Below are 21570 nucleotides of genomic sequence, written 5' to 3'. Positions count from 1 at the left end.
CACTTGGGGACTTCCGCGCGGGTTTGGGAGGCACCGGGCCTGCGCTTTGGGATGTGCGGGGGTTTAGGCGGGGTAATGAGCCCCGCAGAGAGGGCTTGAGGCTCTCCCAGGAAATATGAGTGTGTCTGGGGGTTAAAATTCACCACCCTCCCCAGGGCGCCGCCCCTACTAAGTGGTCCTGTCTGCGCCCCTAAAGCCCCGAGTCTCCTTCCCTCGGGCCTTTTCCCGGCCCCTCCAACGCGATCCCCGCCCGGCCTCCCACCCCAGCCTGCTTCCGAGAAAGCCGGGAGAGCGGACTGCGCCGCGCCCGGCAGCCTCTGGGCATGCTCGGTGGCGGGACCGGCTCCGTGCCGGCAGGGCGCGTCCTCCCTCCCCCAGGGCGGCGGCGGCGCCTGCAGCTACGGCCGCCGCGCCCCGGCCCCGCACACCTTTGGGGGCCGCGGGGGCCACCCTGCCCGGCGGGAGCCGAGAGCGGCCCCCACCCCGAGCCTTCTGGCGAGCCGAGAAGGGGCCGGCCGGGGAGGCGCGGAGGCGGGAGTGAGACCTCCGAGCTGCCTGCGGTTCCTTAGAAAGTAAAGCTCGGCTCGCCAGCGGAGCCGGGCTCCCGGCCGCCGGCGGGGGCGGGGCGGGGCCGGGTAGGGGGTGGTCTCGGCGCCCTGCGCGAGGTGCGAATTTAGTAGCCGCCCACCCTCTTCTCGGTCCCCGCCCCCAGGGAATTATAATTCTCTGGGAAAGTGTCTGGTTCTCGGAGAATCCCTGGGGCGGGGTGCGGGGGCGCGCCCGGCGCAAAATGGTTAAAACAAAGTCCATGCGCGCCCCGGGGTCCCTCTTATGGAAAGTCTACGTGCCGGTGGCTGGGCACCCCCTTTGCTGATTTGAGGGTTAGTTACCCGGAGGAAGTCTGCCTGTCGCAGGGGAGGGGATGGGATGAGGAAAGCCTCAGGCTGGTGCCGGCTCCCCCGCCGCAGGCCTCTTTGGGGGGCGCACCTCCAGCCAGGCGGGCGCGGGGCTCTGGGCCGGGGCGTTCGCGGCGGGCGACGGGCGGCGGCCGGAGCAGGCTCGGCCCGGCGGCTCACTCTTTCTGCCTCCTCCCCCCAGGATTACCGAGAGGATGGGATGGATCTAGGCAGTGACGCCGGCAGCAGCAGCAGCAGTAGCCGCGCCAGTTCGCAGTCCAACTCCACCAAAGTGACCCCTTGCTCCGAGTGCAAATCCTCGCCGTCGCCGGGGGGCAGCCTGGACTTGGTGTCTGCCCTGGAGGGCTATGAGGAGCCCTTCCCGGTCTACCAGAAGAAGGTGATTGATGAGTGGGCGCCGGAGGAGGACGCGGAGAAGGAAGACGAGGAGGAGCGCAGCGAGCGAGGGTACCGGGATGACCGCTGTCCTGCCCAGGAGCCGGGGGACGTGAGCGCCAGGACCCGCAGCGGCGGCGGCAGGGGCGCCACCACCGCCATGCCGCCCCCCGTGCCCAACGGCAACCTCCACCCGCACGACCCCCAGGACCTCAGGCACAATGGCAACGTGGTGGTGGCCAGCCGGCCGAGCGGCTCCCGGGGCCCCCGCCGGGCGGTCCAGAAGCCTCAGCCGGCTGGGGGCCGGCGCGGTGGCCGGGGCCCGGCGGCCGGGAGCCTCTGTCTTCAGCCCACGGACAGCGGGACGTGCGTCCCGGAGGAGCCCCCGGTGCCCCCTATGGACTGGGAGGCTCTGGAGAAGCATCTGGCTGGGCTGCAGTTCCGGGAGCAGGAGGTGCGGAACCAGGGCCAGGCGAGGACCAACTCCACCTCGGTAAGTTGCCCGGGGTGCGTGCCCACGCGCGCACACACGTACGCACCCCGCGCACAGCCCGCACGCGCCCTACCCGCGCTCCCGCCCAGCGGCGGCCCCATTCATCCTGCCCCGAGGGTGGGTGCCGGGCAGGAGAGCCTGACTTATGCTCCCCTGGGGTACCGTTGCTCAGTCTCTGAGCTGTCTGGGTTTGCAGGATGGGCGGAGAGGAGGGAGGGGGAGCCAGAGGGCAGCGGAAAGTCGGGTTAGTGGAACCAGAGACTCATTTTAATGGAATTACTTATGGAGACGAGGTTGTGAGTCACTTGCCTGAAAATAAATCCGGGGAGATTTTGGCACCGAAGTCGGTGGCCTGTGTGTGGGTGATATTTCAGGTCGTAATAGTTGTGGCTTTGTCAGCCGTGGTGGGTGTCCCTTCGTTGCCACTAATGTCTCGTCCATATACAGGCTGTCCCTGCGCACAAGCACGCATTCGCCTGCCCACACCTCCGGTGAGGCAGCAGGGATTGTTCCTCTTGGCGTTTGAGCGGATGCTCCTGAATTGTAAGGGGTTGACCGCCCTCCTCTGAGATTTTTTCCTTTCTGAAACCCGATCTATTGTTGACCTGAGGGAACGGGTGAATTGACCTGCTAGGATGAGGGAGTGGTTCTTTCCTCTGTGGGCTGACTCACCCCCTCTCCGCTGAATCCCTCCTAGTTTTGATAAGCAGTTCCTTACCGGAGGCTTGTGCCTCAGTTCAGGAAACGGAGAGAGGGAAGGGTGCTGGAGTGGAAAAGAGAGAGAGAGGGAAGGAAGGATACATCTATAATAAGAAGCTCTGGCAGGTCCACACTTGTCTCAACATCTTTTTTGCCCCTGAGAGGAGAGCAGATAAATGACTTAAGAAAAACATCATGAATGTAGCTCCCCTATTTATCACTGTTTTGAGATAAAGCAACAGTTGTAATTTGAAATCATTAATGAACGGATCCTAAATGGGGCTGAAGGGCATACAGTTTAAATGAGCTGCTTTCTGCGTGTGGCAGTGTGGGAGAATGCTTGCTTGCAGGTGTAATTTTTCGGCTCCAGGGCCCTGGGGCTACTGGAAATTGGGTGCATGCACTTCTGACTTAAAGGGTAAGGACAGTTAATTGGCACGGTTTCTATCAGAGAGAGCCCTTGCCTGACAGAGCCCACTGGTTAGTGTCCCTTGAGAAACTACCTATTAAATTAACACACTCATTTTAATACCAGCTGTTTACCACGGCCACTCGCAGACATGGAATCTTTCCATTACAGCCAGTACTCTGTCTTGTACCTTGCAATTCAAAACATGCTTTTCCCACCTAGTGCTGAGAAAAATACCTGATTAAGCTCCCTGGACTTAAACAGTGACTTGAAGATACATAAGATTCTTTTACTATGGCCTGACATTTTTACATTCCAGGAAAATGTAATGATTGGGTATACATGGAAAGTTAGGGTTTGATGATGACAATGAGTTGCGTTATTCAAAAAGTTCTTGAGCACCCATGTGTTCTGTGCTAAATTCAAGGTGTGATTCTCAGTGCTGCAGTTACACATCTGACCACGTGGGCCTGGAATTATGGTAAGCGAGGTAGGGATGCAGATTGACTCCCCGCCCCCCCCCCCAGGAACTTACAAGTTAATGGCTAACCTAACAGACCAGCCTACCCCAAAACACACACACACATCTTCTTCCTTATTGTTGTAGAGACTGAATCTTTCCTTCTTGGGCCATCTTTGAAACCTGAGGGTGTCTTGTCTCCTCACCTAGCGAACAGTTTGCATTGTGGGTTCCTCCCCTCTCCTTCCCTCGCCCTCCTGAAAATCTCCCCCCTGGGCATTTCCTCCACAAGTCACACCGAAATTTGGGTTCCATTGATTCGAAGTAAGTATATGTACAAAAAAAAACAGCAGAAGGAAGTAGCCTGTGAGGTTGTTTAGTATTGAAATTTTCCGTATTTTGGTTTGTATTGGAACAAAATTACTAGCTGCTGTTAGTTTAGAATAGTGTTTTTCAAACTGCAAGTTCCCCATGAAATCACCTTATCACTTTTTAAAAAATAAGATAGAATGCACTGCAGTGTGTTGCAGGTAGTCACAGTAAGATTGTTTTTTTTAGAAAGTTTTGTTTCAGTTTTATGTAGACATTGGGTTACAGTGTAAGATTTCTTTCCCACTGTGGGTAGCTGTCATAAAAGTTTGGAAAACACTGGTTAAAATCTTGTTTACTCCTGCCTGGAATAAGTGCAAGAATTTATAACCCTGAGGACAGAAGTTTGAGAGTAACAAAGGAGTTGGTGCAAAAGAAGAAGTCTGTCCTGAAGGAGTTGCTCAAATCGAGTGATATTTTTGCTCCTCCTTAAAAAGTTGTGTGTAAATACATTTAAGTGAAATTAATACATAGTACTGGGAGGAGGGGTATAAAATGAAAAAGGCAGATACAGCTCCTTCACCTGTGAAGAGACCCAAATAAGTTATTCCCACCACATGACTTTTTTTCTTTTTTGCGGTACACGGGCTTCTCACTGCTGTGGCCTCTCCTGTTGCGGAGCCTGTGCTCCGGACGCGTAGGCTCAGCGGCCATGGCTCACGGGCCCAGCCGCTCCGCGGCATGTGGGATCCTCCCGGACGGGGGCACGAACCCGCGTCCCCTGCATTGGCAGGCGGACTCCCAACCACTGCGCCACCAGGGAAGCCCACCACCACATGACTTTTGCTTGTGCTGTTACCTCTGCTTGGAATCCAGTGGCTGGTTCCTCCTCATCATCCCAGACTGTGCTCAACTCACCTCCTGAGAGAGGCTGTCCCTGGCCCCCCTCCCTAATACAGAGTAAGGCACTCCACCACCTACCAAGGCGCTCCTCGTGTATTTTCTTAGTGCTTCTCACTGCCTGACATTATCATGTTCAGTTCTCCTTCATTTTTGGTTCTCTAGAATCGAATTGGAGTGCAGGGGTCTTGCCCGCGTCGTTTAATTGCTGGAACCTAGTGCCTGCGATAGTGTCTGAGAAGTAGTAGGTTCTCAGATACTGAATAAATGAAGTGTTTATAAGACTCACACGGCCCAGACCTAAGCCAGCCCCCTTATTGTACAGTTGAGAAAACTGAGGCCTAGAGAGGTTAAGAGATTTGCCGAAGATCCCAGTAAGAAAACTACGAAAGGGCTTTTGTCCTTCCTTGTGATGCCACACTAGGTTTTCTCCTTTTGATGCTCAAAATTAGTCGAAACAAAAGGAAAGGAAAGAGCTTCCACCTTCCTGAAATAACTTAAAGGGTTTCCTAATGACAGGTCCTCTCTTGGATTTCCTTAATGTTAAGGACAGAAGTAAACGAGGAAATAAAACCCCATGACTTTACGAGTCTCTTCTCACAGACAGGGTTTGGTTTGGTTTGGTCTGAATGGAAACACGTTGAGCTCTGCCCAGCAAAGCAGCGACAGCCTCCCCATCCCTGTCCAACGCCCCTGTCTTCCTCTTGGCTACAGTGATACACTGTAAACAAAAGCCTGAGATTGCAAGGATGTGTTGACGATCAGCTGTCTCTAGTCCAGGAAAGATTTAGAGGCACATTTAAAAACACACAACGTTTGGGTAGGACTTAAAACCTAGGGCTGACCTTTACCTTGGGAAGTTGTAAGCAACTCATCTCTCCCTTGGTGCCAGTGGAGGGGGGATGAGCTTGGAGGCTCCTGGGAACCACCTTTGGAGTCAGAGCAGGAGGTGCCTGGGGAGTCTTGAAGGAAGCTCTGGTGGCCTGACTTCCTGCTGTCTTCTCAGGGCTGCTCCATCACAAACCTGCCTCGCCTCACGCAGCCCACCCCCTCCTCAACGTCCCAAGCCCTCACCTTGCCATCAGAGCCCTGAGGGCAGCGAGGTCACTTTATTCCACTGCCTTATCCCCAGGAGGTCCCTTGTGCCTGAAGCACTCTTTGGGGGAGGAGTGGGGAACAACCAGAACTACTCCTGGAAGTGCCCCCTCCAGTTGGCCAGACCCCTCCCCGCCCCCATCCTGTGTCCCTGTGTTTCTCATGGTCCTGCCCTGGGCCTGCAGGTGTGTGAACGCCCCCGGTAAACTCAAGGGCCACACACGACCCAGGAGTGAGATTTAGAACCAGGGTGCCAAGTCACGTGAGTCCTGCCCCCATCTGTTCGCGTTCATCCTCAATTCCCTTCTCCCTGCCTGCTCTGTGGGAACTGGCGTGGACAGTCCTGAGCGACAGTCCTGAGGGAAACCTGGAGCTTCTCTTCCCGTTTCCCTCTTCTGAGCACAGCCCCAAGCCTCTGTCTTTCTCCTGCTTCTCCAGGACCTTAGTGTGTCACAGTACCATTCTTCTGCCTCCCCATCACCAAGTGGAAGGGGGTTGCCCACTGCCTCAACCTCCTCCTCTTCCTAAGTGGAGTATAACTTCACCCTTTTTTCTCCATGGTCCTTCTGTGAGGTTTTCTTTCCCTCAGAGTCTGTGATCCTCCATGCTGAGCCTGTTCTGCTTCTGGAAACTCACCCCTTTTTTCTCCCTCCTACTTCTCCCTCCTTTTGATTCTTTAGTTTTTAAAAAAATAGCTCCATTGAGGTTGAATTGACATACAATTAACTGCACATTTAAAGTCAAGGTGATGCATCTATCTCTCACCCGCAAAAGTATCCTCTTGCTGCTTTGCAATCCTTCCCATTCTGTTCCTTGGCAACCACTGATCTTATTTCTATCACTATAAGTTAGCTTGCATTTACTAAAACTAATGTAAAAGGAATCATGTAATGTGTACTCAGTTTTGTCTGGCATCTTTCAGTCAGCATATAAGTATTTTGTGATTCATCTGTGATATCGTGTATGTCAATAGCTCATTCCTTTTTGCGGCTGCGTAGAGTTCCATTTTATGGATATACCCTACTCCCTGGTGAATGGACCTTTGGGTGGTTTCTAGTTTTTGTCTATGACAAATAAAAAGTGCTGTGAACATTCACGTACAAGTTTGTACGGACATATCCTTTCATTTCTCTTGGGAAAATACCAAAGAGTGGAATGGCTGGATCCTATGGGAGCTGTGTGTTTAACTGTTTGAGAAGTTGCCTGTTTTCCAAAGAATTTGCACCATTTGGTGTTGGTTTCCTTTCCCACCTGTTGGTGTATTCCATCTGTGTCCTTGGGGATTTGCAGGACATCTCTCTTCAGGTGACTGGGGTGACTGATCCCCTATCTCTTAAGAGAAAACAACAGCAAAGTACCAGGATCACATTTTATAGCCAACCAAAGTCATTACACCCATTGTTCAAAAAAAAGGAAAGGACTCTTTTTTAAATTAAAGAGGAGTTCTAGTTGTAGACCTGACACATTTTCATTGCAGTTTTATTATTTTTTACTGCCTGTGACAGATGCATTTTCCTCCATTAATGAGAAGATAAGAATAATTTTAATTAACATGTTAATTGGAAGCAAATTCTGATAAAGTTATTTCCAAAGTACTTGAAAGCAATTTGTCTTTTTATTTGTTTGTACTATTAACTAGTAGCAAACTTTAAATAACGCACATTTCTTCCGAGAATGGTACTAATTACAGGTTATTTTCAATGTATTATTCTGAAAGAATTACAGCCTAGTTATTCCTTCTCAGTCAATGACACTACTAAAGTAGCTTGAATGACTGGGTAGTTTGTTTCCTTAGTTACTCAGGCTATGTTTAAATTGCATGAATTCCCATTTTTACAGACTGAATTAAGAGGGCTTTATTATTCCTGAAAAATATAGTAAAGTTTATAAGTTGAATAAGTTATGTGATTCCTCAGCCTGGGATACCACAGTGAAAGTATTCTGAGTGGTTTGTAGTTACCACTTATCCCTCTTAGAGAGCACGACATGACAGTGTTAAAATCACTTTTTTTTACCATAACCGGAAATTACCGGGCTAGCTATATTCTTTGCTTCAACCTTTACCTTGAAATGTTTAGTGTCATCATTGTCTGCTTTTCTAATTTATGTTGATTTCTGTTTAAGAGCTGCAAAGGCTGCTCTGTGCATTAGCGTGTACTCAAGACTTTAAAGAAATATGGTTGGGTTTTCCAAAAACTTAGGTTGCAGGGAAGCCACAGGTTCTGAGGCTCTGTTTGTGTATTTCAGCTACCATGAGATAGTTCATCCTACTGCAGCAGAGCCTTTTGAAAATATTGTAGTTGGATTAAAGGAAATCTTTGCCCACCAACTGGTTTGCACATAGTGGTCCTTTAGAACGTTCTAAGGATCACTGTCGTGGCGCAGATCTGAAAAACAGATACAGATATTCTCATCACACATTCATTGAGCTGTTTGAACATCTCACCACTGACATCACGTCACCTTCCTCCATCCCTTTCTAGCTCAGAATGCACTTTCAACTTTAGAACCTTTGCCTGGCATTCCTTGTGACTTCACTCCCAGGAAGGCCCAGCACGAGCCCTTTGCTCTGTAGCTGGTCCACCAAACCACCCAGCAATGTCTTCCCCAAGGCGTGCTCTGATTCAGCTTCTTTGGGAAGCTGTACCTGATCATCTCGGCTCCTAGGCAACCTCTCTTCCGAACTTCTTACTCCACTTGTGTTCCACTTCCTCATTCTTAGGTTTTAAAAGGCTCATCCCTGACAAAACTCAAACCAGACCTGTCAATCTCTGGTTCCAGGCTCTTTCAGTGACATTGTTTGCATTCTCTTTTTTTTTTTTGCGGTACGCGGGCCTCTCACTGTTGTGGCCTCTCCCATTGCGGAGCACAGGCTCCGGACGCGCAGGCTCAACAGCCATGGCTCACGGGCCCAGCCGCTCCGCGGCATGTGGGATCTTCCTGAAGCGTGGCACGAACCCGTGTCCCCTGCATTGTCAGGCGGACTCTCAACCGCTGCGCCACCAGGGAAGCCCTGCATTCTCTTTTTGTGGGTATGTCTCTTATCTGCCCAACTATTTTAAATCCCTCCTCCCCTTCAAACACATACATGCACCGGCTCGGGCATTTCCTGAGGACTGGACATTTGATGAATGCTTGTTACCTGGTTAATGTATTTTGTACCACCTTTCTGTTTAGTTTTTAAATTTGCTCAAAGCCGGTATACTACGAACTTTATTAATGCTAATAATAGTAATTACAGATCCTTCCTTAAAAGTTTACCTGGACTCTGTGACATTACATTTGCATTTTAAAATAGAAATTTGTTTTTACTCCTGGACCTTTGCCTCTGAAAACATGAATGGTTTTGTTTTCTTACCTCTGAAACTCAGTCCTAAGTTGTTATTTTTTTTTAACAACAAGGACCTTTGCAAATGCTTTTCTTTAGCTGCTTTATGTCCCCTGAGCTGTTGGGACAGATGACACTTCATACTGTTGCTGCTTTATACTGTCAGTGACTGGGAGATTATTTTGCACACAGCTTTTGTAGAAATTCAAGTGCCAGTTACGAAACTGAGCATTTTTCATAGAAAAGTAATAGGATTTTAAAGACAGAAAGGATCTGAGAGGTCATCTCATCAAACCCTCGCCACTTTCAAAGGAGGAAGCAGGCTTATAAAGATTAAATGTCCTTGCCCACCTTCCTTAGCCCAGGCCTGACCCAGCCTCAAGTCACCTGACTCACAATTCCCACTTTTAATGAACTCAGCCCCCTTCAGCTACCTTCAGCAGCGAGGGTGAGGGCTGACCGTTGTGCATGTCACTTCCATTTACAATCCGTCCATTGACTGACTGTCAGGCTATGAGGCAGTGCCCAGGTTCAGAAAGACAGGACGAAGACGATTTCCACGTGGCTCACCGCACAAGTGGAAACATTTTGTTCTAACTAGACAGAGTTTTAAGTGAATCGTTTATTATAAGCCCAAAAAGGAGCAAAATAACAAAACCAAGAAGGGACTAGAAAGAAAGGCATTTGTGGAGTTCAGGAGAGGCCCATGAAGTAGTCTCTATTAGGACACTGGCTTTGTTAGAATAGGGATGAAAACTAGGAATAGAGGGCTTCCCTGGTGGCGCAGTGGTTGAGAGTCCGCCTGCTGATGCAGGGGACATGGGTTCGTGCCCCGGTCCGGGAAGATCCCACATGCTGCAGAGCGGCTGGGCCCGTGAGCCATGGCCGCTGAGCCTGCGCGTCCGAAGCCTGTGCTCCACAACTGGAGAGGCCACAACAGTGAGAGCCCCGCGTACCGCAAAAAAAACAAACAAACAACAAAAAAAAAACAAAACTAGGAATAGAAAAATGGACGTCGGGGAAGGGAGATGTGTTTGGGTTTTTACGTTATGACGTTTCTGAGTTTCCCAGTTAAATCTGTAGAAGTGAATCATCACTCTTTCTTCTTGTCATGTCCAGGAGAGTTGTAATAATCCCTCTCCTTCACTTACCAAGTCTTATGAAATCCATGAGAGCACTCATTGTTTCAGATGTTCTTGGTGTGTTTGCTTTGTTTTGTTTTGGTTTGGTTACTACTATTCACTTTTGTGAATGATTCCGTTATTTTCCTTATATATTTGTTAAATAATTATGTCAAGCATGTTCTATCACCAATTTTCATCACTTGTTTTTCTCTGTTTTCATTCATACATATATTTAACCTAATTTTATTCTCTCCACCTGACCTGTTTTTCAGTATTTGTGTTATTATAGGTTATTCCCATTTTTGCCTACTTTTGTGGCATTTTCTCTATAAAGTATCAATATATGCGATTCAAAGGTGACGGTTGAGAATTCCCTGGCCGTCCACTGGTTAGGACTCTGCGTTTTCACTGCCAGGGCCCGGGTTTGATCCCTGGTCAGGGAACTAAGATCCTGAGACCTGTGTGGCAGAACCAAAAAAAAAAGAGAAAAAAAGGGTGATGGTTTAGGCTAGGAAACACCCAGGTGATAGGAATGAACTCGACCACTGCTTGTTCACTACGAGGTTGATGGTTTTTAAAGTACTTGTAAAATATTTTTTGGTTATGTTTTACTGACATGAGGTTATACTTAAAGCAAAGCTTACTGGAAGTGAAAAAGTTACTAGTTTTCTTCAGTCTAGCTTTGTATATCAGATTTCCTAATAATTGCCTCTTCTATCTGTACATTTTACTGATACCTCTGTATCTCCATCCAAATATTTTATATTTACTTGTAATTGAGTGACCTTTTTGGTGTATCCATGATCAGCACTATCATGTCACCTTTCTCTCTCTTTTTTTCCTTTCATTTCTCAAAGTCTCTCCTTAATATTGGTGGCTCATGGAAGTGGTTGTGAATCTTCCTTGGGATGTTAGCATAGTATACCAAAAAAGAAATTTCAATTTTTTTTTTTTTTTTTTTTTTTTTGTGGTACGCGGGCCTCTCACTGCTGTGGCCTCTCCCGCCGCGGAGCACAGGCTCCGGACGCGCAGGCTCAGCGGCCATGGCTCACGGGCCCAGCCGCTCCGCGGCATGTGGGATCCTCCCAGACCGGGGCACGAACCCTTGTCCCATGCATCGGCAGGCAGACTCTCAACCACTGCGCCACCAGGGAAGCCCAGAAATTTCAATTTTTATGGATTACAAGGAGCACTGCATTAGTCAGCAGCTGATTTCTGCAGATTCATCGATTCAAGAGTTTTATTACCCATGTCCTAATAGAGATGATTGATTCTTCAAAACTCTTCCTTGTAGAAATAAATGTCTTAGTGATTCATGAATGTTCTGTTTTGTTTTGTTTTGTTTTTTTTAAATGTTACAAAAAGCTTCTATCGAGAAAGTGGTGGTGGCGTGGGGTTGGGGGCTTTTCCAGGTGATGCTCCGTTTGCCCAGGTGGATGGGGTTGTTTTCACGGTGCTTGAGGAAGAGCAGAGAACAAAGCAGCATCTCTACAGCCTCACAGTCGGGCCTCCAACAGGCAGATTTTCTACTGGCGCCTTCTGGACACACACCAGCCAGGCTGGTAGGTCGATGTCCCCGTGGCAGCGCATACCCATTGCTTCCTCCTCTTGGATCCCCCCACTGTGATCCACAGCCTGCCTCTGTTTCCCATCTCTCTCCTGTGTGGGTGACCTGTCTGTGCAGAGAACCAATACAAAGTCCGTAAGAAAGTGGCTTCTCTAGTACTGGGCACCTCTGGTGGCCAGAGCCCCTGGCCAGGCTCCCTCATGGACCTCTTAGTGATGGAGAGCTGAGGACGGGCACTCTCCGAGGCCAACTAGCTGTGGCCAGGGACCGTCTTGCTCACTAATAGGCTGTAGACATGCCCCAAACAAAACAACAGGTAAGTCTAGACAGCTCCTTGGTTCTGTAACTTGATTCTGTTTCCTTCTTGGTTTGCCATATATGGAAAGAACTTCGCTGTCTAAAAAAGTTTAAAGGGAATGAGGTAATTTCCTCGTAATTCCTGAGATCTCCAGCCGTGTTTTAAATTTAGATTTGAGGTTAGAGCAATAAAAACAGAAAAGTTGCTGTGTTATGAAATGCTAGGGCATTTTAAATGTCAAGTCCATCAGCATGATAGCTTGTACCCCCATTTTCTCCATCCAAAGAAAGAGTAGTGTTAAACTTCTTTCTAAAATAAGAAGGGTCTGGACCTCTGGGAACCTGGCACAGTGTCTTCTTAGCAAAGAACGTAAAGCCTAATCTCCACTCCTATAAAAATAACATGTTTTCAAATAGTTTCAAAACCAACTTAGCCCTCTGTTTTTCTCCTCATGGCACCAGTGGCTAAAAATTATGCCACTTTCGAAAATTACAATTTTTTTCTTTGTGCAGTCTTACATAATTTTGGTCCATTTTGACCGGGTCTGACATTTTATTATAAGCACCAACATCTTAAGTGCTCTGTCCTTTTTTTTCCACTCTAAAATTGCTTCTGTGAGGAGTAAGACAAGACCACTGGGATTTTATTTTTGAATTCTTAAATTATGTAAATTATGTAATCAATGATCTCCTGTTAAGAGTTGTTATCCGGCCAACAGTGATCCCACCGTCTGACCCAAATAGCCCTTAAAGTAAGATCTTGTTCTAGAAGAACAACTTTAGGCAGCAGTAATTTTAATTTTTTCTGGATACTGGCTCTACTATGGTATGGTGATTTCAGTATTAGATGTATTTTTCTTTTGTTTCGTATGGGAACTTTCAACAAAGCAAACGTACAATGGTTGTGCTTAAACTAACATGTAAGACCTCTGCAGGAAGTCCAGTGCACTGGAAGCAAATTAAAATTCTCTTTTACTAGTAAACAATCACACTGAGAATGTGAATATTAGAGCTGGAAGGCACTGCATAGCAAGGGTGGCGAACTCAGATGCTTCCAGAGGCCACAGAGGAAACTAATGAGAGGGGTGGAGGACAGGTCCCAGGGCCAGAAGACAGCTGTTCTTTCATACTGCTGACTTGTTGCTGTGTCAGAGCCTCAGAGTTATGATATGTCAGGAGAAGCCCAAGACCCAGGTTTTTATGAGAAGTATCTTGAATACTAAATGCACCGCAAATAACTTTAAATAAATACAATTTTGTGGAGCTAAGAAACAGGTCTGTGGTTCAGAAGATGGCCTTGGGCTACCAGTTTTCCATCCCACACTTAACCCAACCCCTTCATTTTACAGGTAAGAAAACTGAGACCCAAAGATGTTAGATGACTTACCTGAAGTGGGGATGAGGTGGGGATGACTTGCTAAGAGGTTTGGTAAGAGTCTAGAAATGAGAGATCTCAGGGAGGAAAACTCCTGAAGGAGTGTCGGTCTTATTTACTGACACCAGCGTAACATTTTTCCCCCTTTCAATGCTTAAAGTAATTTGAGACAATAACATCCAGAGGAAAAAAATAAGAGATGCCTTAGGTACACACCTTCCTCTATTTCACTTTATTTTTATATACAGTCCATGACTTAGAATTTAGTTTTCTCTTTCATCTTCAAAGCAGTTCAAAAATTGATTTGTTATTTGGATTTGGGGTATTTCGTTATTTATGAAGGACGAAAAGGGAAAGCCTCTTTAAGAACAGATTGTCTTACACATAAACATGCGTGTGCACACAGACACACACACACACATACATACAACGCAGGATATGTGGCCTCAGTTCTTTTATCTGCTGGAAACTCATCTGAGACCATTTAATTCCAAGGGGTGGTGGTAGGGGTGAGTTCTAATAAAATTTATTGTTATACAGAATCTAATGAAACTTTAATATTGATGAATTGTATTGTTTTTATTTAACTAAATATGTAGTATTTAGGAGGACTTATTGAAAGTATAGAGATTGGGAAGTTTTTTTCTTCTTCTTTAGAACTATTGGCTCTAAGTCCAAAGTCAACAGATTTCAAACAAATGAGACAATTTTGGGGTGTTAATTCACTTTCCTTTGGAAAAATGGGAAATGTTCACTTAGCTTTTTTAAAAAAAAACTTTTTATCTGGGAATAACAAGATTTACAGAGGTGTTACAAAGATAGTACAGAAAGTTTCTGAATATCCTTTACCAACCTCCCCTGATGTTAACATTGTATATAATATGTATATTATATATAATGTACACATATATAATTATTAAGAGAAATATACTTGTTTTCTGATATTTCTTCAAATATAATAAACAGTTTGAGTATATGTCAGTGTGTGTGTGGTATATATAACTGTGGTACACTTGTCAAAACTAAGAAATGAACGTTGGCACAGTATTATTACCTAAGCTGGAGGCTTTAATTGGATTTATAGTAGCTTTTAAAATTAAGAAGTTTGTATTAAAACTACCCAACAAAGGTAATAAATAACATACAGGCTGTGGCTTGAGGAGAGAGGGGAGAGTTGGATCCTTTGTATTGTCTCTCGGCTCCCACAAAGTCACCCCAAGCGAACTTGAAACCGGAACAGAGATTCTGCTAGTGTGTTTGCTTTGTAAATGCATTTTGAAGACTCCTACCTCCTCTTCCGATGAGGTTGGCTTCCCTCAGTCTCTCCGCTGCAGGAGGAAGCATGTGTTGTGAAGAATCAGGAGAGGCAGGTGAAGAGAGAAACTCTACAGGCCTGTGGAGGGCAGGCTCCTCCAAGCAGCAAGGCAGGAGTCAGGGGACTGTGTTGTGAGCCATCGTCTGCTTTCACGGGCTGGGGCCAGCCACAAATTGTCACTGTCCTTTGGAAGGGTATTTGGCTCGCCAACATCTGAATCGTTTGTTTATTTGTTTTTTAATGATTTTTTAACATCTCTTTTGGAGTATCATTGCTTTACAATGGTGTGTTCGTTTCTGCTTTATAACAAAGTGAATCAGTTATACGTATACATATATCCCCATATCCCCTCCCTCTTGCGTCTCCCTCCCACCCTCCCTATCCCACCCCTCTAGGTGGTCACAAAGCACCGAGCTGATCTCCCTGTGCTTTGCGGCTGCTTCCCACGAGCTATCTATTTTACATTTGGGAGTGAGTATATGTCCATGCCACTCTCTCACTTCGTCCCAGCTTACCCTCCCCCCTCCCCGTGTCCTCAAGTCCATTCTCTACATCTGCGTCTTTATTCCTGCCCTGCCCCTAGTTTCTTCAGAACCATCAGAAAGAGAAAAATAAATACCATATGTTTATTTGTTTTTTAATGAGGAAGAAGTATTTTGGCCTGGGAGTCTCCTTCTTTAAAGTTAAGGGTCTGGTGGAATTGCAAAAGCTCTGTGAGCCTGTGGCGTGAAAATTCCCGCAGAAGGGAGTAAGTCACAGTTGACTAGAAAGAGGTGTAAGTGGCCTGGGGGACAAAGCCCACTCAGGCTGTAAAATGAGGGCTAAGTCATGAGGAACACATTTGGGAGACTTTACAGCCTAGAAATGGTGAGGAAAGAGGTTTGAGACTCGTGAAAATGGAAAAGGAAAGGAACTTGGCATGAATGTTCAGTATTTGCTGACTGATTGAATAATCCGAATTTTCAAAACTAAACTGGCTGTGGGCTCCAGGCGTAGTTTTATCAGCAATAGGAGGATGTCCCCGTGACTCAGTGACTTCTCATAAGGAACGTTCCGGTTACTCATTCCCTGCCTTTGGGTGGCCTGGTTTGGCTGGCGGGATCAGTGATTTCCTCTTAGGACTTCTTCAAATTTCCCAGAATTCTTTTGCTAATTACATGTTCAATGTATTGTGGATTATGATACTACTAAGTAAACGTTTCTTTCAGTAAAACCCATATAATCAGGTTGAAAACTGTGTGTTCTCCAGACCAAAATGTTTTTTTTCTTCTTTTTGTATTGAAGCGTAGTTGATTGACAATGCTGTGCCCATCTCTGCTGTGCAGCAAAGTGACTCAGTTATACACATATAGACATTCTTTTTTTCATATTCTTTTCCATTATGGTTTCTCACAGGATATTGCAGACCAAATGTTTTGACTAGCTGCTTCAATTTATATACTCCTTTGAAATTCACTAGAGGCTATGCTCGAGGATGGGACGTATGCACATCACTGACATCTATATTCTTAGGTTCTTCCTCCTGCGGTGGATGTGCATGGGGTTTCTGCCCAGCATGGGTTTACCTTTCCTAACAGCACCCAGGTTCTTTCTAGGGAATTACCTCTTTTCTGCTGTGTGCGATTTTGGTGGGAGGGCAATTGCAAGTGGCTGACTCCTGTTCCGGCAACCTTAGCCTAGGTTCTCCCTCCCCTGATTCTCCCACAGGTGGAAGAGCTCCCCTGGGACTTTGGGTCTAGAGTGTTCCCTGCGAGGCCCTCAGTAGCAATGGGAGGCCTCATCGCAGTGGTGACTAATGCTGAACCCTTCCCATGAGGGGACCACGACCGTGGCTTCTGCTTCCCAACCTTCCCTGCCTCCCCTGGTTTCTCAGTGCCCACCTCCTGTTGATTCTCTGAGCTTAAATCAGCCAGGGTTGGTTTTATTGCTTTCAAATCAGGAACCCTAACTAACAGCAGGCAGTCTCTCGACTTATGGCTCAGATTCAAACATGACAGTTGTGGGCCCAATAGCACTAAGTAGAGGCCTTTAAGATTTTTCGAGTCTTTCACAGAATCATTGAATATCAGAGGTGGAATGGGGACTTCCCCGGTGGCGCAGTGGTTAAGAATCCGCCTGGCAATGCAGGGGACACGGGTTTGATCCCTGGTCCTGGAAGATCCCACCTGGCGCGGAGCAACTAAGCCCGTGAGTCACAACTACTGAGCCTGCGCTCTAGAGCCCGTGCTCCGCAACAAGAGAAGCCACCGCAATGAGAAGCCCGCACACCGCAACAAAGAGTAGCCCCTGCTCGCCACAACTAGAGAAAGCCCACACGCAGCAACGGAGACCCAACGCAGCCATAAATAAATAAATTTATTAAAAAAAAAAAAAGGTGGAATGGACCTTAGAGCTAGAAGGGTAACTCATGCTGGGTGCAGTCCCCTTCTTTTTTATAGGTGAGGAAATAACCACACAAAGTGAAAGTGACTTTCAAGGTGTCATAAACAGAACATGCCGCGTTGACATCCTATGCTGAGATCTCATCTGCCCAGGGCATCTTGACCTCACACCCTCCTCTACTTCCCTGACCCTGTGAGCCATGGTACCCATTTATGGGGTGACTGGCCAGAAGTCAAGACAGCTATCTGTGGCCTTGGAGACGATCAGTGGCCTTGGAAAGGAGCAAAGGTAACTGGACCACATAGGACTTCAACCTATGGCTGGTGGTGTTATAACCAATACTCAAACACTGAGCTGAAAGGTGCCCTCTGATGCCAGTCCAGACGTGTCCTCTTGATGCAGCTCAGACTTTGTATGAGGAAGTGATTATCAGCAGGCTCTGGAATCAGGTAGACCTGGCCCCAAATAGCAGGAGTAGCATCCTTACGATTAGGGGCATAAAAACAACCAATATTATGGTATAAATCTCATGGATTTTTAATGTGGATTAAAGATTGTCTTCTAGACATCCCTTATTTTATAGAAATTGTGCTTTTATGTTGTAAATGTAGCAAGTCTCCGAGCTTCGAGAGGGTAAATTTTCTGAATTCATTTTGGAGCAAAAGCTATATTTTTAAAATCGCTTATGTGAAACTTTTCAGCAAAGTGAAAAGTCTGCAATATGATGTCTGCATGATGTCTGCCAAGACTTTCCTTAATATATGTCATTATTTTTTCTTCTTAGCTTTATTCAGTCAGTGACTATATATTTGCATATCTGCTATGTGTTAGGTATGGCGGATAAGGATGAGCAGAAGCTCGCGTGCGGCTGTCATGTCGTGCGGCTCCTTGCCCTCGTGGAGCTTGCAGTCAAGCAGGGGAGACTCACATGAATCATATAAGGACACAGATGTGGCAGGTGCTGCCGAAGAAGGCCATGATGCTGTGAGAACTGCAGAGACATGCCCTAAACCTGTTTTAATGAGAGAAACAAGCTGCTGCGTATTGAGCGCCTACTGGGCACACACCGATCCGGCGGCGTTTCATTTATTTGCCTAATGCACGACGGGGCAAGTTGAATGCTGTTACCCCCATTGTACAGACAAAAAAACTGAAGTGTGTGGTGGGATCACAGAGCTAGTGCAGGTCCCTCTGGCTCCAAGGGCCATGTGCTTTCTACTTCTACTAGAAACCACTACACCAACTATTTGGAATTTAGCCCCTCTGACTTTTCATCACACAATAACTGCTTCTTTTGGCTGGTGGCTGTGGCCACATCTGAATATCTGTGATCTCTTGATATGTAATATCCACTTACACCCACGTGCTTCTATCTGAGAATTTTTCATAAACAGAAACATTAATTAATAATTAGAAATTCATTTGACCATAAAGGCGTGGCTTTCTGTTTGTGTTCTCTGTTCTGGAGGTCCCCATCACCACCCCTGTGCTTACTTTTAATCATCAAATCTATCCAGTTGTTCAGGCTCAGTCAAAAACTCACCCTGCGTATTGGCTTGAAGGGTACATAATGACCCTCTGGTTGGGTGGAGGCACGTGGAGATAAAACTGTGCATTCTCACTCCCTTGACGCCCAGTCCGGAGCTGGCTGCACCTCGTAAACTGTTGTGTGCATAGAATGGGACAATAGGTCCCTGAGGTTCCAGGCAGCCCTGAATGGCTGGAGCATGCCTCGGGAGCCCTTACCATCCGGTGGGCAATGCACTCGGAGAGCTTTCCCCCGAAAAGTCCTGGGACCACATTCAGCAATGGCTTCATCTGTGCCAGTAGGTCTAACAAAAGAGACGGTCACCTGAGGGACCAGGAAGAGGGACAGGTTTCGGTAGGGTGAAGCAGAGGGCCTCAAGCTGCAGCTGAACCCACTGCCTTCTGTGATTTTTATTTTTATTTTGCCCATTCATGTACTTACTTAATAGTCATTCACTCAGTAGCTGCACTGTGCTAGACACTATGGAGACAAGATAGCTGTGATCTTGCCCAAAGGGCCTAGTTATTCTGGTGAGGGAGGTGGACATTAAACAGCTTCCTCGGTTATTTATTGAATGCCCGAGGTAAGTGCTGTGAAGGAGAGTTCTAGGAGGCAGAGGCAGCAGGGGGAGGACAGCGGCATGGAGATCTGGAGAGGAGGGGGCCCGGCGTGAGATGGGATGGCAAGAGTTTCCTGGGGCGGAAGGGCCGTGGGGCAGGAGGGAGTTTGGAAAAGTTTGTGGAAATCAGCCAGGGCATCCCTGACCAAAATCACTCTCTTTCTCAGCACACACATCCCAGGCATTTGAGTCTGTACTTCACTTTTGGAACTTTCTACCACCACTCTTAAGCCATCTTTTTCGCAATAAAACCACCTTGCAATTTTCCTATAGTAAATTTTAAAAATGTCTATGCTGCAAGGAGTTTAATAATAGAGGCAATGCTTGAAATGCCATTTCCTTGTACCCAGAGAATTGGGGTACAGTGGGGGAATAGAGCCTTTTAGGAAAATAAGAGGGAAGAAGCTATTTGAATTCAGAAGTGAATTCATGTTAAACTTCTCAGGCTCCAGGAAGTTCTTGAGTGTTTTGGTTTAAAGGAGTTGGCGTATTCGTGGGGTTTTCTGCTCAGGTCTCCTGGATGCTGTGGGCTGGGAATATGTTAGAAACAGAAGGCCCAGCCTTTTTCCTAATGAGCTAGTCGTGCTTTAGACACACTAAGCTAGGTTGGGGCAGAGATGTCGAAATGCCAGATGCTGACAGGATTGGGGACAGAACGTCAGGCATTCTGATGCCGGCCATGTGAGCATTCCGTCCCGGGACTTCCTTTCAGAAACACCCACAATGCTCTGTGGGCAGGTCCAGGGAGGTTAGAGAAACCCCTCACCTCCCGCATCCATCCAATTCGAGATGATTGGATCTGAAGTCTTGGTTAGGAGCTAAAGGGTAATTTCTGGGTCAGAGCAGGACCAGTGAATTGTATGAGCTGAGGTAAAGCTTAATCCTGTCTTCTACCCACCCACGATGAAAAGCTGTTGAACGTCAAAGAGGGTTTGCAACTTTGAAGTGAAGACGTTTCCTGCCACATAGCATCGAGTTGAACAAGTCCACACCTGTTGGTCTGGTCGTTGGTTAGTAGAAGGAATGAAAGAGAAGAACTGCGTGCCTTTGAGCTAAGGCATTTTAAATACTTATTACTCTGATTCACTTTCTACCATTCACCTTCACTGCAGTTTTCCTTTCATCTTGACATTATAAGTAATGCATCGGCCTTCCCTATGGAACAGTGCAGATCTCATTTAAATGGTAAAAACGTCTCCAGCTCAGGCCCATTTGCTACACCAGAAACGGGAAATATTTTTCTCAGGTTGGAGCCTAAGGATTCCCTGTAACGTGGGTACCTCCCGTTGGTTTCCATGACTATATTCCTTTAACCAATGGTTTCTGTTCTTTCAGTTATCCTATAGACTAAATGGAAAAATAAACGGCTTCATAGCCTTGTGCTGGGTCTGAGAAAATGGTTTATACATCTCTATCAAAAACAAAACTGCAAAATACTAAGTAAAAGTCAAAAAACCAATCGGAATTTTCTCCTTAGTATGGCTCCTTGGCTTTATAACCTAGAGACTGAACTAGGGCCTAGAGGTTATGAACTAGACAAGTATTGCATGTTTTGGTGTTTTTTTTTCCCAACACCCTTACCCGTTAAAAAAGAAGAAAGGCTTTAGGGTGAACTCTAAGGTCTGTATTACTTTTTTAAAAAATCACAACTCTGTATCATTCGGGACATCTACCTACCAAAGGCAATACACTTAAAATGCCATATCAGAGCGGCTGTGCAACTTCTCAATTTGATAGCTTTTCTGAAAAGCGTAACCGTGCATCCGTAACTGTAATGAGAACTTTTTCATATTAAAGGCATGTTATTTGGAGATGGAATGTTTCCTTCTCCCTACATAACTGCACAGTGATTAAATATTGACTAAGAGCCAGGAGCTGACAGCCCTCGGCCTCACACTGGTAGATGCTGATGTGTGAGGCTGAATGTAAATACGGAGCCATCCCCAGCAGGGCCACAGTCTTCTGTTGGGAAGTGGGGAGCAGCAAGTGGTGAGTTATGCACGCCATGCGGTGTCAGAATTCGAGCGCTCAATAGAAAGATGCAATTTGAAACAAGTAGTTCCTTAAAAAGCAACCCAACTCTGTCAAAAGAAAAAGACATTTTCCTAATCAATCTGAAAAATAAAGAGGATGCTGGTCAGAAATTTTAACAGAACATCCGGGGTATCCACTGAACACTGCTGTTTGCAGAAACAAAAGAGCTGTCGGTCACTGGAACGGCTTATTCTTTCACAGACAGTGATTACTTGGTTTCTATGAAACAGACTGGTTGAAATCATCAGATTTATTTCTGTGATACTCACTTGATTAGGAAATTTCAATACATCGTCTGTAGTTTTCTTGTGTGTATGTTTTCTTATTTATTGTTGTTTTAAGCA

General features: G+C 46.6%; 1 protein-coding gene across 4 annotated transcripts in view; it reads left to right on the top strand.

The window, feature by feature from the left end:
- The window catches only part of SCHIP1 (schwannomin interacting protein 1), a 575521-nt gene that overhangs the window by 450044 nt on the left and 103907 nt on the right, over nucleotides 1–21570 (top strand). For 3 of the 4 annotated variants that reach the window (XM_060011209.1, XM_060011210.1, XM_060011208.1), the window contains one exon: nucleotides 1099–1785. In XM_060011209.1, the coding sequence (XP_059867192.1) occupies nucleotides 1099–1785 (687 nt within the window). Of the gene's footprint in view, nucleotides 1–652; nucleotides 882–1098; nucleotides 1786–21570 lie in introns of those variants that run through there. The other variant, XM_060011211.1, reaches the window with a different exon arrangement.

This window comes from Delphinus delphis, chromosome 4 (genome assembly GCF_949987515.2).
Source record: "Delphinus delphis chromosome 4, mDelDel1.2, whole genome shotgun sequence".
In the NCBI taxonomy this organism is placed as follows: domain Eukaryota; kingdom Metazoa; phylum Chordata; class Mammalia; order Artiodactyla; family Delphinidae; genus Delphinus; species Delphinus delphis.
This window is presented reverse-complemented; position numbering and strand designations above follow the sequence as displayed.